At 43.8% G+C, this 18,842-nt stretch overlaps 1 protein-coding gene across 1 annotated transcript in view; it reads right to left on the bottom strand.

The window, feature by feature from the left end:
• Window positions 1-4,669, bottom strand: part of LRIT1 (leucine rich repeat, Ig-like and transmembrane domains 1) — a 67,090-nt gene extending 62,421 nt beyond the window's left edge. The window contains exon 1 of the mRNA XM_029610700.1: window positions 4,548-4,669. Coding sequence (XP_029466560.1) covers window positions 4,548-4,669 — 122 coding nt within the window. The remainder of the gene's footprint in view (window positions 1-4,547) is intronic.
• Window positions 4,670-18,842: the final 14,173 nt, after the last annotated feature.

Genomic DNA, 18,842 nt, shown 5'->3' with positions numbered 1-18,842 from the left:
CGCGCGCCAGCGGGCCTGCTGCGCGCCGGGCCGCGACCTGGGGGCGGGTACGGAGGGCGCGGCCACGCCCCCGGGCCGTAGCCACGCCCCGTACCCGCCCCCAAAACGCTGCCGACACGCCCCCGGAACGCCGCGACGACCGGGCCCGCCCCCCGACACGCCCCCCTCCGAGAACCCCGGGACTTACGCGAGTCCCGGGGCTCTGCGCGCGCCGGGAGGCCTATGTAAAATAGGCTTCCCGGCGCGCAGGGCCCTGCTCGCCTAAATCCGCCCGGTTTTGGGCGGATTTAGGCGAGCAGGGCTCTGAAAATCTACCCCAGAGAGAAGACAGGAAAATACTTTTTCCCAGGCCTGTCTGCAGAGGCAATTTGAATTTAAATGGCTATAGGAGCAGTCTAAAAGTTTAAAGTTATAGCAGGCTAAAGAGACTAGCTCTTCCTGAATAGAGACTGATTTAATTCAGAGTCACAATGTAAATAATAATAATAATAATAACAATAATAATAATAAATAATAATAAATAATAATAATAATAATAATAACAATAATAACAATGTAAATTGTGTAATTCAAATTACACAATGTAAATAATTCCCATTAAGGGACATTACGGCACAATGTAAATAAGCTACCTCTGTAAAGATTATATAATTCTTGTCTTTCCCTGTCTCTTTCCTTCCCAGTTTCAACAACCTTGTTATATTGTAACTTTTTACTTCCTCGACACTGGTTAAAAGAAAGTTATTGCACCCCTTGTTATATGTAAACAGGCATGATATGATTGTATCATGAATGCCGGTATAGAAAAGCTTTAAATAAATAAAATAAATAAATAAGTCAGTAAGCTATGGACAAGCAAGGATTTTTTTTTGGGGGGGGGGGCAGGTTCCCCATCTGGAAAAAAACAAAACAGAGAGAATAGATTTGTTGATGTGCATTCCTGCACAAGCTGTGGCCCTTAAGAAAAACTCGGTGCTATATGAGTGCTTCCCTGAGAGATAAGGGAACATTTATATCTGTGAATAAAGGCAGGGCCACCACGAAAGCCTCTGCCAGGATCCAGAAAGATATGGAAGCCTGGTGCCAAAACTTGGTAAAGAGGCACCTACAGTAGCAGCAGCAGCTGAAACAAGTCTTTAAGACCCAGCAGCACGACTTTCGGCAGCAGAGAGAAAGGCTGATCTAGTCCCGCTCCTGACCGGCTGCCAGATACCCCTGTCACCAGTGCAGACCCCCTGATGCAGTCCATAACAGTCCACCGTGTAGCAAAGGCCCGACACGCGGGGAGACACCAACGCACTCCAGAGCTGTCCCTAGGCGCTTGAGTGCCTGAACGCTAGGGATTTAAAGTCCTACAGCGGGAAATTCCCTGTGGCGCCCTCTGATGAGATCAGCCACCCTGGGCATAAAGGCTGGCTCATTCTGCATTCAAGACAAAAGAAAAAAAACAGGGAATTTAATCTATGTAAATGATACAAAACATTTTTATTATAGAACTTCACAAAAATCTTTAGATGTTGCACATAGATGTTGCTTTGAGACTAAGAAAGTTTGCTGGTGGACCTGTAAAAAATCATTTATTTATTTATTTATTTATTGTTTTTGTTATACCGAGTTTCATGACAGGCATCACATCAACCCGGTTTACAATTAACAAAGTGTGTAAAACATAACATAACGTAAAACAATGTTCTCAAAAAGAACCTTGAACTTTAAATATCGTGAATCAGATATAGGAATTGAGAAAGTTACAATAAATCAGGGAAATCAACTTGGAGCTGGAAAAGGGGAGAGATTGCACAGAGCAATATTAACATTTCAGTCTATTAATGTAATAGAGTAGCATGTGAGTAAATAAGAATATGTGAGAAACTGTGGCAATACCTCACTATGGAACGGAACATAAATAACCAAATGCATAAATACGACAGTGTTATGATAAAAGTTCAGCAGGTATTGATGATTGTCAATTTAAGGTTGATTGAATTGTATTTGGTCCAGTTATTGGATAAGAGTTTGTGCTATTTAATGGAGGAATTATTCAAGGCTTGGAAATGCTTTTTTGAAAAGCCAAGTTTTTAGTCTTTTCCTAAATGTTAGAGAGCATGGCTCCTGTCTCAAATGTGGTGGGATAGAGTTCCAGAGAGTTGGACCTGCTGAAGAGAAGGCTCTGAGACTCAATGATTTATGTTGGTAGGTTTTGGCCTTTGGTATTTGGAGTGACTCTTTGTAGCATTCCCTGATGGGTCTGGCGGAAGTGTATTTTTTAAGAGGTATTTGTAGGTCGAGGTGCGTGTTTTGGTTGATAGTTTTGTATATGATGTTAATGGTTTTATACATGATTCTATAGTGGATCGGTAGCCAATCATGTGACAAATAGTAGAAAGATAGAAATACAGGGTGGCCCATGGAAAAGTAGCCTGTCTCCAATTGCCATCCTGTACAATTATGTAAAGATTTTTGTGAAGTTATATAATAAGTGTTTTGTATCATTTAGATAGATTAAATTCCTTTTGTTTTTGCCTTGGTTAGCAATTATTGGAAATTAGATGTTAGTACCTTTGCTCTATTTATTATTTCATTCTGCATTCAGACACCTCAGCAATAGGTCACCTCGTTTTGAGTGTGCTTTGTCACTGTGTTCCTGGTTCCTGACTTCTGCTCCTGATTCCTATTCTTGCTGTGTGTTTCTGCATTTCTGTGTCTTGTCCCTGGTTCCGTGGCTGTTGGTTCATGTTGAGTTCATGTCTTCGTGGTCAGTCCCTCTTTGTCTGTCGTCAACATCCTATGCTCCTGTGGTCCTTTGTCCTCCTCTTCATTCTTTGCTTCTTTGGACTGGATGTCTGGCTTGACCCTTGGACTGGACCCTAACACTGACTGAACTCCACCTGCCTCAACCACAGTCTGGAAAATGACACTGATTAAACTCTGCCTGCCTCTGACCATAGCCGGTTCCCATTCCTGTTGTCTGCCACCTGTCTGGATTGCTGCTTGACCTGACTCCACTTCCTTCTCTCTGCTGGCCTGCAACACTTTCATCACTCTGGATCTTCTGCTTTACAGAGGCCCGCACCTAAGATCATCTGGCCCCAGCACCAAGGACTCAACCTAAGGGGAACGTGGGTTGGTATTGGCAAAACTCCAGTTGGGCCTTTGCTTCAGCCAACTCTGCCTGCTGATGGTGGGAACCTGCAGGGCTCTTTCCTGCGGGTTGCACCAACTCCACCTCAGTTCAAGGATCCACTTCTCCAACAGATTGCCAAGGCCATGGACTTGGCAGAGGCTGCTGCTCTTTAAGCCATTCCAGGTTTGGCCCACAAAATCCAAGAACAACAGCACTTCCTTGAGGTTTTGGCAGCCTCCATTGAATGTCTCAACACTCACCTGGATTCCACAACAACCTCAGCTGCTCCAACACTACCTGTGGCTGTTCCTCCTACTCCTGTGGCAATGAATCATCCTACAAATCCCTTGCCTGCTCTTCCTCAATATGCCAGGGACCTGAAGAAGTGTTGGGGTTTTATCAATCAGTGCTATATGCACTTCTCCATCCAATCGAAACTGTTCTTGAAGACTCAGTCAAGATAACATTCATACTCTCACTTCTTGATGCCAAGGTCCTAGCATGAGCTTCACAACTGTGGAAACGGGCCGAACCAATTCTTCGTGACTTCCAGAAATTTGTCTCAGCTTTTAAAACCATCTTTACAAACCTGGTCGTCTGGCAACATCAGGCACGGATCTCCTCCACCTTCGTTAAGGAACCCGGCTTCTCTTCGACTACATGATAGAGTTCTGGACCCTGGCCACCGAACTCAATTGGGGAGAGGACTGCTTATGCACCCTCTTCCTAGAAGGGCTGTCATCCTAAATAAATGATGAGTTGGCAGCTCACGAAATCCCGAAGTCTTTGGAGGCTCTCATTGTCCTGACGGGCAGAATTGACCACCGTCTCCAGGAAAATGCCAGGGTGCTTCAACCATCTCAAACCGGTCTTCCAGTGGCCTCCCATTCCCAGTGGCCACCATCTCTGCCCACCTCATGCCTTCCTCCAGTGGCACACACCAAAGAACCTATGCAACTGGGGCTAGGCCACCTTACTCCAGAAGAGCAGTTTAGGCATTTCCAGTCTGGATTAGACCTTCATTGTGGTGGCTCAAGGTATCGTATAGCTCAGTTTCTGATCAGGTCAGGAAATACTCTAGCCTAGGGTCTATCAGGGGCTTAACCTAGGCTTCATGAATCCTACTCCCCAAATGGCCCTTCCGCCACAATCTCTATAGGCAATCAAAACTTCACTACCTTGGCTCTGGTGGATTCTGGAGTTAGAGGGAACTTCTTATGGAAGAATTTGGGGGACCATCTTCACATACTGACCATCTCCCTGGAGTTCCTACTAATCATTACTTCCATCCATGGAGACCCATTACCTGGTAGGATTACCCCCAAAACAGCTCCAGTGACCTTAAAAATCAGCATTCTCCATGTCGAGCACATCACATTCTATGTTATCAGCAAAGCTATCCAGCTCATGGTACTGGGGTTACCTTTGCTTCATCTCCATTTGCCTCAGTTCAAATGGACCTCCTTTCAGCTCTCCAAATGGGTGCCCAAACTCATGCTTGGAGATTTCTAGATGCCTTCCTGTGGCAGTCACCTCATCTGTCATTCCTCTGCAGTACACCAACTTCTCATATATCTTCTCTAAGAAAAAAGCTGAGACTTTACATCCTCACTGTTGCAACAGTTGCTGCCTGACGTCTCCACCCCATCCTCCTTACTTCTGTGGCAACTCCCTCTTTGCTTGTTGGATGTTTGGCTGCCACGGTGTCATCTTGCCACCCTCCTCGGGGTCCCTGAACCGGCAAGACGCTGCACTCCGCCATGTTTCCCAGAAGCCTAAGGGCGCACACGCGGTGCGGCACCGACTCAAGTACCAGCTGTGGCGCGAACCTCAGGGGCGTCCCCTGAGATGACGGCATCAACACCGGATATTTAAGATCTCTGATTTCGCTAACTAATCGAGTTAGCAAGGAAAGGTTTTCACACGCTCCTAGCTACTTTGTCTCCTTGGACTTACCAGGGGTACCCGCTCCTCGGGGGCCTTGTTTCTCTTTTGCCTTTCAGGTCGCACTCTGGAACCAGTACTCGCTCCTCAAGGGCCCATGTTCTCTGACCTGCTTCTGAATACCACTTCTGCCAGGAAGTTATTGCTGTCTACTACACCAGTGAGTTACCATCCTTCTCTCAGAGCTTTCCCTGGAACCAGGTACTCGCTCCTCAAGGGCCTAATCCATTCCAGCTCCTGGGCTGCTTCAAGAGACTATTGTGTGAGTGTTACCATCAAGGTTCTATTCCTGAACTCTGCATATCCTGCCTACTCACTATACTTAGTTTCTCTACAGCTCTGCCATTCTGGGATTGCTGTTCCTGTCCCTGAGGGACTACGGCCCAGCCGGGTGCTTCCAGCTCACTACTGCCACCTCTGGTGGTTCAATATACTGTTTAATAAAAGAACTAATGTGTGTCTGTCTTCAAACTCTGAGCCTGACCGGTGGTCCCTCTTGGGATCTTCCCCCGGGGGCATGGTCATCTGCCACCAGCCCAAGGATCCACCCTCAACTATCCCAAACAATAACACTCACAGGGCATATGATTATGCGATCGAGCTGCTACCCGATGCCAAACCACCCAAATGCAGAGTATACCCGTTGTTGCTCCCAGAGACAAAGGCAATGTCCAAGTACATTAAGAACATAAGAACATAAGAAAATGCCATACTGGGTCAGACCAAGGGTCCATCAAGCCCAGGATCCTGTTTCCAACAGTGGCCAATCCAGGCCCTAAGAACCTGGCAAGTACCCAAAAACTAAGTCTATTCCATGTAACCATTACTAATGGCAGTGGCTATTCTCTAAGTGAACTTAATAGCAGGTAATGGACTTCTCCTCCAAGAACTTATCCAATCATTTTTTAAACACAGCTATACTAACTGCACTAACCACATTCTCTGGCAACAAATTCCAGAGTTTAATTGTGCGTTGAGTAAAAAAGAACTTTCTCCGATTAGTTTTAAATGTGCCCCATGCTAACTTCATGGAGTGCCCCCTAGTCTTTCTACTATCCGAAAGAGTAAATAACCGATTCACATCTACCCGTTCTAGACCTCTCAAGATTTTAAACACCTCTATCATATCCCCCCTCAGTCGTCTCTTCTCCAAGCTGAAAAGTCCTAACCTCTTTAGTCTTTCCTCATAGGGGAGTTGTTCCATTCCCCTTATCATTTTGGTAGCCCTTCTCTGTACCTTCTCCATCGCAATTATATCTTTTTTGAGATGCGGCGACCAGAATTGTACACAGTATTCAAGTTGCGGTCTCACCTTGGAGCGATACAGAGGCATTATGACATTTTCCGTTTTATTCACCATTCCTTTTCTAATAATTCCCAACATTCTGTTTGCTTTTTGACTGCCGCAGCACACTGCACCGACGATTTCAATGTGTTATCCACTATGACAGAGAATGTCGAGAGGGGCTTTATCCACCACTACACTTCTTCAGCCGGCACTGGCTATTTCTTAGTTTCAAAGAAGGACAAGTCACTCTGCCCCTGCATTTATTATTGGGGAGTCACTGATGCACTCCAAAGCTGCCCCTAGGCCCACGTGCCCTGAACATCAGTAATTTAAAGAGCCCACAATGGGAAATTCCTTGTGGCACTCTCTGATGACATCAGCCTCTTTGGGAATAAAGGCTGACTCATTCTGCATTCAGACGCCACAGCAATAGGTCGTCTCATTGTGAGTGTGCTTTGCCACAGTGTTCCCGGTTCCTGAATTCTGCTCCTGATTCCTATTCCTGCTGTGTATTCCTGCATTCCTGTGTCTTATTATCCCTGGTTCCATGGTTGTTGGTTCATCTTGAGTTCTTGTCTTCGTGGTCAGTCCCTCTTCATGTGTCATCAGCGTCTCCTGTTCTTGTGGTCCTTCATCCTCCTCTTCATTCCTTGCTTTTTCAGACTGGACTTCTTGCATGACCTTTAGACTGGACCCTGATGCTGATTGAACTCCACCTACCTCAGCCACAGCTTGTGCCATGACACTGATTGAACTCTGCCTGGCTCTGACCACAGCCTGTTCCCATTCCTATTGTCTGTCACCTTGACCTGACTCTGATTCCTTCTCTCTGCTGGCCTGCAATGCTTTCATTGCTATGGATATTCTCCTTCACAGAGGCCTGCACATAAGACCAGCTGGCCCCGACAACTGAGGGCTCAACCTAAAGAGAACGTGGGCTGGTATTGGCAAAGCTCCAATCGGGCCTCTACTTCAGCCAGCTCCATCTGAGAACAGTGGGGCCCTACAGAACTCCTGTCTACAAGTTGCACCAACTCCACCTCAGCCCAAGGGTTCACTTTTCCAACACTGGAGAGAAGGGCAACAATAGTTACAACTATTGATGCAGAGTCAGAATGTACTGCAGCAAGCATTGCTGTAAGAACCACAATTACTAGAATCAGAGGCAGCTAGAAACTGAGAAAATGGAGAATCCTGAGGAATTAATGAAACTATAGAAGAGCTTGGAACACCTGGAAACAGAGGATGATGCTACAGGGAGGCCTGACAGAGCACCAGAAGAGCCAGTAATGACTGAAGCTAACCAGGATCGACCCATAGAGGGGCCTGAGGAGGACACTACTGGGAGACCTCACAAAGCTTCAGTGGCAGTATTGAGTGCACCATTACAGCAGACACTAGATATGCACCCAGAAATGCAGGAACAGTCCCAGCAGAGGGCAAGTAACGTGTAAGAAAGTCCGGTGAATATGCCCACAGTAACTGTGGTTTATTGGCCAAGAAGCTCGATATGGGACCTTGCAGGTTGTGTCTCCTTGAAAAGAATAAAAGAGCCTTTAATAAGGCAAGGAAGTACAGGGGACCAGAGTCAGGTTTGGTCTGACAAAGCCAGCAGACCAGGCTAAAATCAAGCCAGTGAAAAAAGGCAGAACAGCCATAGGCTTCCTCCATACTAGCCAGCCAGAATAACCCTGAGATCCAAGAAAAGGAGCCACTTCAGGATGAAGACAACCCAAAACAAGAAGCATATGAGTGTCTTGACAGTCCTGTGATAAGAACTAAGGGAAAAGAGACTGAAACAAATGAACAGGAGAACCAGTCTCATTGTAATGCAAAATCTCACCCTGCTATAAAGCACAATAAGGAAGTAGAGACAGAATGTGAGCAAAGCCCTGAGGGAGAGGTAAGACTCCTTGAGCTCAGATGTCCAGCAGGTGGGTGAAGAGCCAGACTAAGTTCAGAAGAATTGGGCTGCCATACATCAGCAAATAGAGGAGATGAAGGATCAAAAGAAAATGGAGGTACCAGAAATCCAACTCTCCTGCATCAGTCCTGCAAGCTGGGACTAATGAATTGGACAGTTCAGTGAGATTCTGGAGATAACCAGAGTGGGGGTGGACCAGAGGAACAATGAAGCTGGGGTTGTATAGGGAACCCACAGCTAAAGACCCAAAAAGGTGGGAGAAACATACTTTAGTAAAAGGTGAAAGTACCCCAGTTAAAGTAGACCCCCAGTGGTTAAAGGATGAGGCATTACCTAGAATAGGACCTCTTAACCCAAGGATGGTATGGGTCAAAATGAGGAAAAGGAAATCCCAAGTTAGGGCAGAACCCAAGAGCAAGTATAGCAGGTTCCTACTGCAGAACAGAGCCTTAGTAGGGAAAGATGCTTAACTTAAGAAGACTGAGCTGAGGGAGGGGAGGTATGTGAAGGGGCATTGCTGAGTAACCTCATTTCTCAGCTGTCTGGCCTTGGCCCACCTTAAAACAGAGCATTATAGGTACCAGGTTGCTCCCTGAGCCAGATATAATGTAGGCTCAGAGAGGAGCACAGAGAGGCCTGGGAGCTCCAGAATAAGACAGAAGTTGTGAGTAGAGAGGGGAGACAGCCCCTGGAAAATAAGAATGTTTAAGGTTTTGTGTGGATGAATGCTATGTGGAATGCTAAGATTTGAAACTCTGAAAATAAAGAAAGCACTGAGAAAGCCTTGACCACTAAGGTGTTGTGCCACAGCCTGCTTTGGTTTAAGGAGAGACACAGAGAAGGAAAGATAAAATTGTAGCCTTAATTGCAGTCTCCAGCTGGCTGCTTATAACAAAAACAAAATCAGTTTCTGGTAGCTGGAAGTTTTCTTGTAGTTAATTATCCTGGAAAAAAAAAAAAAGACTTATCCAGTAGTACTGAGACAATTGTTTATTATTTTCTAGGAAGAGCAAGTAATGTGCTTTTAGATATTTCCTGACAAGCTGATGTAGACAGGCACATTCAGCTAGCTATCTGGCTGTAGTTAGCAGCCGCATTTAAACAGATAAATATGGACTTATCTGATCCATGTAGCTAGATAGGTATTCTCTCTCTCCAGTGATATATTTCAAAGGGTTCCACCACCACTTCACAAATTAAAATTTGCATTCAGCCTCTGCTGAATGCACATTTTCCAGTCAATGTGCTTTTAAAATTCCCATTGCATTACTATAGCATTAGCTTTCTGCACCAGGAATTTTAGAAAAATTAATCTTTGCGTTAAAACTGTGCACTGAAATCCAGCACAGGGTTTCTTAATGCACAGATTATTGCATTGACCTGTGAGTGGAAATTTTCAGATTTGTTGTGAATTTAATTGGAGGGAATTTTTATTTTGGAGAAGATCATCTGTTCCATGAGGAGCATCATCGCAGATTCCCCAAGCCTCAGCAATTGCTTCATCAACTATATGGACTGCACAAAAGTTCATCTAAAGTATTTGATAATCATGTAAGATTAAACTGAGAGTTTATGCTAATATTCTGGCCAGAATTTTGAAAACTAATTTTTTTAATTTGCGTGAAGTGAACTGAAATGAAATATAGGGGTTAGTGGTTTTCTGTTAGAACATACAAAATCCTAATTGTCTTAATTTCACGATGCTCATACATTCTTCTTTTACTATAATGTCATGTGCTTCTGTTTCCTGAATAAGAATCTAAGGGGGAGATTTACTATACTGCTATATTTACCATGGGAGAGGTGAAATATGGCAGGGGGCATTCCTGCAATATTTGGCCCCTCCTGGTAAAATATTGTAGCCTGTGATATTTTTTATCGTGAAAAAACTCTGTGATAAAAAATATCACAGAGAAACAGGGAAAAACGCACAATAATGGCCCACTTCTCATAGAGCTGGCACCATGCTAAAAGGCCATGTGACCCTGAAACCCCGCTTCTCAGAGTGCAAAAAAAATCCATCCTGGAGGTCTGAATAGACCCCTTCCCACCTCTAAAGGCATCCCAGCAAGTCTGAAAGTCTTGAAAATAGAAGAAAGAATCACACAGCAACACCCCATCCCTTTTCCAAACTCCTCCCTTTTGGATTAACTTAGCTCCTGCACAATAAACCCCCCATGGTAACCCCCCCCCCCAACACATCCCCAATAGCTGTCTCATCCCCTTCCCCTTTTAATCAACCTATTTTCTGTAGTGTAGTGCCCTGCTCCCACCCCACTTATATTGCATAACCATCCTGGTAGTTTAACGGCCCCTGGTCCACCACTTCCAGGTTCCCCCCACCCCCTGGACCTCCCTACCTTTAAATTGTAACTTGGTGGTCCAGTAACCCCAAGTTGGTTGACACCATTTTTCAGGGTGGTTATTCAATATGTGTGGCAGGGGGGTTAGAGGGAGCCATGAGACTACCAGGGAATAGGTTGATTGTAAGTGGGGGGTCGAGGGTGAGGGAAAGCTGCTGGGGGTTAGCATGGGAGGGTTTGATTGGGCAAAGGCTACTTTGATCCAAAAGGGAGGGGTTTGGAAAGGGGGCGAGGCATTGCCATGCAATTATTTTTTCTATGTAAGACTTTTAGACCTGCTGGGCTGCTTCTAGATGTGATGGGGGGAAGGGCAGTGGTCCATTCAGACCCCTAGGAGGTTTTTTTGCACTTTGGGATGGGGTTTTACAGGCCATGAGACCCTTTAAATAGAAGCCCTGAAGCATCATGACATGAGTTAACTTTCCGATGATCCAGGGAGCAATTAATTAGAACTCCTGAGTTGTAGTTAACTGTTTGGAAAATAACACAATTTCAGTAAAGCCACATGCAAAGCAGCTAATTTCAATAGGGGGTGGATTTTTCTACAAAATATCTCATGATATTGAGAATATTCAATGTTAGCAGCCTGATATGCAATTGTTGTGAGATAAATGACAATTTCCACACGTTAATCATTTACCGTGGTTTAGTAAATCTATTTGCTAATATGTTATGTTAATGTACGTGCAGTGATTTGCTTATAGCACTTGCAATAGTAATATTGAAGTACAATTTAAGACCTGCAAGCGTGTACACATGTGCATGTGTTTGCTGGTGCACATACATGGAAGCGCTGAATTTATAACATATGCACATATATGTGCAGATATGCGCATGTGTTATAAAATCGGCTATTACACACAATTTTATATTGACTCAAGCATTGTGCACGGGAATGCCATATCAAGCACATAAGTGGGGGGAATTTTAGTAGGGTATGCATGGTGAAGCACTAGGCCTTTTTACCAGTTTACTCCCAGTTCGCCCCATTAAAGGAGAAGACTTCCTAAACCACCTAGCTAACTTGCCTCCCTTTTACCCTATTAGCCCCGAGCCTTAAAACCCTGCTGACTAGCCGTCCATAGCAGAATTAAAGTTACACAGTAGGGGACCCCGGTGCGCGCTTGTGCACATAAATACTTATGTGCTGACTTCATGGTGCAGTCCTAGCCCGCCCATGCCTCACCCCCTTTTTCAGAAAACTTTTTTTTGCATGCTCCGGGAGATATGTGCGTGGCCGCAGGCCTTTTAAAATCCACACAGCAGGCACGGGTCTGATTCACAAGCCTATCTCCCGGTTTTGGAGCGCGCAAGCCTTTGAAAATCGACCCGATTGTGTGTTTATTTTATGTTTTTATTTTCTGCTCCGACATCTCCTTCCCACCCCTGGGAAAACCTTTAGTTGTGTGGGAGGACTACAAATGCCCATTCGAAGCCACATAGAGGAGAGGTGGAGTTATTTATGTGGCCTCTCCCATAGGTGGCGGAGGGTTTACACTTTGCATTTGTGTGGGCAGCTTCAGGGGGTGAGATAGTATGCTTACTTTTGAAAATCCCATCTATGTATACTATTTTCCTCCCTCGACCCAACACCCTCCCCATCTCCTTCCAATCCAACTAAAAGTATGTGTGTTGTAAAAGCCTGTGTGTACTCTTAGCCAGATTGGAGAGGTAAATGGCTTTGAAAATTGCCTTCCCAATGTATAAATGATTCAAAAGAGATAAACTAAAAATGGGTCCTGAAGCAAACTCTACCTTTTCAGGTAGTTAGGGCAAGGAGTGTTACACTTATATATGTTTTCTATTTTGTGACATTATGAATATAAATATTGTCCTGCCTTATGATGCCAAATTAGTCTTCAAAAGGAATTATATGCTTTATAATATCTGGATTGCTTTTCTCTTAAATGAATTTTAATTTCTGTGATACTAAGAATTATTCTTTCAATATAAAACAATGATCGGTACAATGAATTAAATAAGAATGGAATTCACAGTTGTGGTATAGCACTTTTCTATAATTTCTAAAATATGCAAATAAAAATTAAAAATGAAAATCAATTAAAACAAATAGCAGTTCTGATTTTTTTCCATTGCGCAACACCAAAATGAATGTGAATGTATCAGTATGCATACAGAATGTTTAAAACTGTTATTGTGCACTGTTTTGATATGCTTTCTATGCTGCACTAGTGCTAATTATATTGCATCTGCCCAGCCAGTACAGAAGACCCTCCGGTGCATTCTCTGAAATAAGATTAAGGGTACTCCGAACTTAATCCTTCAGCACATAAAGCTGCTAGGCAAAGAGATAGGAAAAGAATAAATAGCACACATGAAAACAATTACTCAGGTAGTAGCTTCACAACTCGAAAATGTTTGCAAAATTATTTTAAACACACATGAGCCTACCTTGATTTGGTTCCTTCACTGAGGTCATGAAAGGTGCAGCTGCACTGAGAAGGACAAGCACAGTGAGTTGATGGCAGATACACGCAAGCCAGGTAAAAGAAGCCTGCTGTGATCCACATTGTTTTCAAAGCAAGGAAAGGACACAGGAGATATTGGATGAGTTGAAGGATTTCCCCTTTTGTTTTGTTTGATGCCTGGTCACATCTTGTTTGTTGTCTTCTATTTCCAGTCACACAGTAATGCTTCAGAGCTGACTGAATCCATCAGATAAAAAGGGTTACATGGGGGATTAGGGATGGGACTTGAGTTGTTTTCATGTAGGTGCTTAGTGCTTCTCGCTTCACAGAAGAGCATTCCATGTGGCCGCTCCAACATGTTGGAAACACTTGCCTGATGATCTACATTCATTACAATGCATTATTTAGAAAATACCTAAAGATGCTGTTTTTTGTGCAGGCATTTTCTTAATCCTTGAATGTTGAATTAGGTAGTATTCTGCCCATTTTGCTTTATTTGCATATGCTTCCGTACTCTTTTATAGTGTTATTTTATTTTTGTTTTAAAATGTATGTTTACAATTATGTATGTTTTACTGTGAGCCGCTTAGGATCTTTGACATATTGTGGCATACAGGAGTAATTGAGGAGATTTGGAAGTAGAAGGAGAGAAATTTGATTCAAGTTTCCAGAGTGATTCCTGTGTTCTGGAAGATAAAGACATCAGAGACAGGATACTTAATGGTAATGAAGCTAAACAGGAACACAGTTTAATAGAACCTGTTCTAGTTAGAGGGGAGTCTGAAGATTTAAAGTTTGAAAAAGTAAATGCTGTTCCTTTGAAATTAAAGGAAGGGAATTGTTTATTATCTTTTGTTTTCTATAGTTAAAATAACCAGTTCCACCACGCCATTGAACACCCGCACTAGAAAGATCTTAGGCTTACGTAAAATACTTGGTGCCAGGGATTTCTTATAGATATGAAGTAGGTACCCACCCTGGAGGCAGACACCGACAGAGGAAGACCCGACACCAAAGGCTTCAGGGCTCTTTGCAGGAGGAGATGTGGCTGTGCCTGAGACCATTGTGCAGCAACAGACAGAGCTCGGGACTACTGATAAGTGTGTGACACACACATCTGAGGGACACAACCTAGGTCTAGCCAGACTAGTAAAAATTACTGAGCTCAGCAGGAAAGGGACAAAAAAGACAGACAATACAGAGAAAAAAGACAAACATGTACAGCCAAGCTAGACAAAGATACTTATATAAGAGAGATTCCTTTGTTTCAGCAGAGCCTAGAAGAAAAAATATAACTCCATTTCTTAAAATACAAAAATACAAATTTGAAGTTTGGATACAAGTTTAGGATACAAGTTTAGGACACAGCTAAAATCAATTTAGTCAGATAACTTTTGAGTTATCCATCTAGATGGGTTTTGAATATCTACCCCCTTATGTTTCCCAAAAGTAAATAACACTGGAGATAACTTGCAACAGGTCACCACCACTTCAGGGGCAGGTCTTCCCTATCCCAGAACATCCGGAGCACAGGGTTCACCCTTTGAGGAGCTCTACAATAAAACCCTCATGCAGGGGATATCCATTACAGCACCCGCAATGGGAGGGGCTGCCAATGAGTGGATCCATCCCCTAATTATCTCTCTCACTTTACTAAAAGGTATTGTCCCAGGGCTTACTGGTATCCCAGAAAGGTGCCCGGATTACATATGCAAATCTATCTCATGCATATTCATTGTGGATATCCTGAAAACCTGGCCTGTTTGTGGCTCTTGAGGACCATAATTGGCCATCCCTGTCCTAATCATTTTAGAAAAATAAAATTTGTTAAACCTTTTATCTTAGGAATTGCTTATTACAGAGGTTCTTCAGATAACAACCTCCCTCAGGACGATTATCCCAACTTTACCCCTGCTTCCCCTCCCTACCCCCAGGAGACTTTGCTGGATGTGTTTAGGACCCCATTTCTGCACAGGAGAACCAGTAGGAAAGAGGGCATCAAACAGTAAAACGTGTGAGGTTCCATTTAAAGACCTTGCAACACAGAAACATTTAACACCTAGTACCCCACTAACCTCAGCCACGACAGCAGGAGATGGTCTCTACCAGAGCGAGGTACTGTAGTGTTTAGAAAGTTTCAGGTTAGCGTCAGCTAGCATCTTTTGTGTCCTTTTCAGTAAGTCAATGGCCTCTTCCTCTGTAGGCATAGACTTGAGTCAATTGTCCACAAAAAAGTCTCTTTCCACAAACTCTCTGGCAATTGTACCTTACTCCATTTCTCCTTCTTGTGCTGTTCTTCTGAGTCCATAGGTAACCACCGCCAGTGATGGACTGTTGCCAAAGACAAGCATTTACATACAGTACTCAATGTCATTGCTGATGCTATTGTCATGGTATCATAGGAATCTTAAATAATTCCTGTTATCTTCTTGGATCACGAAACAGTAGAACATTCCATGCTCACCACACCAGTCACTAACGAATTCTGTAAAAAGTCCTGGTTCCATGCCTTCTCCTTGCAAACAAACCCACTTCAAACTGGACTTGCCAGCCCCCAGGAGTTCACCAAACTCCCCTCAATCTGTCTCTTATCCTATCACAGGTCAGGGTCTTTCAGGGGCAGGAACAATTCCTCAGGCCGGTGAGGGGGATCATAGTATGTGGTGGCCAGGCCAGTGAGGGGTCACAGTGTGCAAAAGTGGAGCTGGGAGGGTGGGTCATAGTGTTCTGGGGTCAGGCTGTGGAAGGGGGACAGTGTGTGCGGGGCTGTGCCAGTAGGAAGGGCAGGAAATATTGTTTGGTATGGCGATGGGAATTCAGAGTGTGCAGAGGTTAAGATGGGGAAGGATATGCAGAGTGTACTTGAGAGGAGAAAGGGGGGACGAAGTCCTGGGGTAGGGCTAGGGAGGGGGATCAGAGTGTGCTGGGACTAGGCCACTGAAAGACACAGGGAGTGCTGGGGTGCACCTGGGAAAGAGGATAAGTGTATGCTAAGGTGGGATGGTGGGGTCTCAGAGTGCTGGAGACTGGTTGAAGGGCATGGAAAAAAGTACTAGTGTGAGGCAGAGGAGGGTGGACAGGAGTGCTGGCTTTGGACCTTGGAGAGGGACAATGAATAAGGTCCTCTGGGGAATTTCAACAGGTGTCAGCTAGCTTGAATATATTAAGATGTTTAGTATTTAGAATTATCATCTTGGTTAACTGATTTGTATATTTTTTCTCACTTGTTGGAATAGTTTACAAAATATGATTGCTGGAATAAATTGTCTTTAGTCCTTCATAAAAAAAAGTGTGTCTCTAAATAGCAGATAACAGATCCAAAAGAAGAAAATGGCTATAATGAAACAGAATATTATAACAGCTAAACAAAAAACACACTAGGCTCACCTGATCTACTGATAATATTGTCAATTATTTATGGTTGCTAGATGGGTGGGAGGGAGTATTGAGATTAGTAGATCATACTGATATATTACTAATATATCTGAAATTATTTAAAAGCTATGCTGTTATGCAGATGAGTATGTAAATAGATTATTAGAGATGAGATGTTTGTTGTTTTGTAATTCTTTTTTTATGTATTTGTATCATTTTAATGTTTTGGTATTTTAGTTTTTAGTATTTATTTTTTTATATAATGATTTATTTTATGTTCTTATTTTTAGATTGTTTTATGCTTAATATGTTTGTTTATTATGCTCTTTATGTATTATGATTATTATGTCTGTTTGCTTGTAAGCCACCTAGTATTTTAGATAGGCAGGATTTTCAAATAAATAAATAATATAGGTATATTCCCATTACATTGAAATGCACAAATATTTACTGAACATTTATGAACTACTTATCGTATGCTCCATCCCAATCCAATCTTATTTGGGATCTTGATTTCACAGGTAGTAATAACATTCAGAGGATGCAAACAGTCATGATGCACAGGCAATGTTGAATTTGTGAACCCTTGGGCCAAGGCAGGATTGGTGCAACCTGCAGGTAAGAGTCCTGCAGATTCCCACCATCGGCAAGCAGACCCAGATAAAGCAGAGGCTCAACTGGAGCTTCAGCTATACCAGCCCTCGTCCCCCTTGGATTGAGCCTTTGGGTACCGGGTCCCGCAGGTGGAGGCCTCTGCTAGTGGTGAAAGTGGTCATTGTAGGGTAGTTGGGTCGAGGAGGATGGAGATCAGACATATTCAGTGGCAGGCAGTGGTCAGTGGTGAGGAATCAATCATGAGAAACTATGTATCCCAGGAAGGGGAGTTCCTCTTGTTCAAAGAAACATTTTTTCAATTTGGTGTAAAGATTGTTCTCTTGCAAACATTACAGAACAGTATGGACATCTTGGCAGTGGGCATTCAGAGTTTGGGAGAAGATCAATATGTCATCTAAATACACAACCACACAGGTGTAGATTAGTGAAAAATCTCGTTGACCACTTTCTGGAAAACTGCTGGGACATTGCAAAGCGCAAAGGGCATAACTAGATACTCATAGTGTCCGTCACGAGTGTTAAATGCAGTTTTCCACTTGTCATTAGCCTTGATACAAGTAAGGTTATATGTGCACCCCTGAGGTCAAGCTTTGTGAATATCATAGTGCCTTGTAGGCAGTTGAAAAGTTCTGTTATTAGAGGCAATGGATAAAGGCCCTTCTTTGTGATGCAGTCAGGCTGTGATAGTCTATGCATGGCCTGAGTGAGCCGTCTTTTTTTGCAATGAAGAAGAACCTGCCCCCAGCCAGAGAGAAATAAGAATGGATAAATTCACATTTCTGGTTTTCCTGGATGTAATCAGTCATGGCTTGAGTCTCAGGGAGCGACAAAGGGTAAACCCATCCGCGCAGGGGCTTGACCTCTGGTTAAGCTCAATACTGCAGTCATACATGCGGTGAGGTGGAAAAATATCAGCCTTTATCTTCAAAAAGACATGTTTATATTCTGCATATTGCATGGGAAGCCCAGGAAGTAATGTAGCCATGGTCATAGGGCGAGGAAATTCTATAGGCTCCAGGCAAGACCCTACACTCATGTCCCCATTGGGCAAGTTGTAGGGTAGCACAATCAAAGTAAGGATGATGCTGTTGGAGCCACAGTAATCCCAAGATAATGGGGTGGATGGCCCTGGAGATCACATGCAAGCTGATGGGGGATGCCAGTGCATAATGTTATAGGCACCATGGTCAGGGTAACTTGGCCTAGAAGAGGGTCTCTGTAGACAGAAGAGATTGTCAATGGAGCGGCTATCTGGACCATGGGAATGAGGAGCTATTTGAGTTCCTTCACAATAAGGTTTCTTCCTGAGGCTGAATCCACAAAACCTGTGTGGAGAAGCATGTGGAACCCAACTCCAGGGTCACAGGAGCTGGAATAGTAAGGCCTAGGGTCATCTTCCCAACCTCAATGGGCATTGGGCCCATGACCTCAGCCAGCACAGTATAAACAAAGAACGTGCTGTCTACAATGGAGACTCTTCTCAGGGGCTAATCGGCTATGGCCTAATTGCATGGGCTTTTCGGGAAGAGTGGATGATGAGGGGGTAGGAGCCAGAAGCAAGAGTTGGCATGGGAACCAGGGTGCCAATGTGATGTTCCTTCATGGAGGGTGGATCTCTCATGCCCTCTACTAGAGATGACAGACAATTTTACCCATTAGATCAATGAGTTCTTCTAAGGAGGCAGGGAGATCCTGAGCAATGGGATTGATTTTTGAGGCAATGCCTTTGAGAAAATTTGCAACCAGGCTGTGCACTCACCAATTGAGTTCTATAGCCAGC

Source organism: Rhinatrema bivittatum, chromosome 7 (assembly GCF_901001135.1).
Source record: "Rhinatrema bivittatum chromosome 7, aRhiBiv1.1, whole genome shotgun sequence".
In the NCBI taxonomy this organism is placed as follows: domain Eukaryota; kingdom Metazoa; phylum Chordata; class Amphibia; order Gymnophiona; family Rhinatrematidae; genus Rhinatrema; species Rhinatrema bivittatum.
Note: the sequence above shows the minus strand (reverse complement) of the source record. Positions and strands in the feature narration are given on the sequence as shown.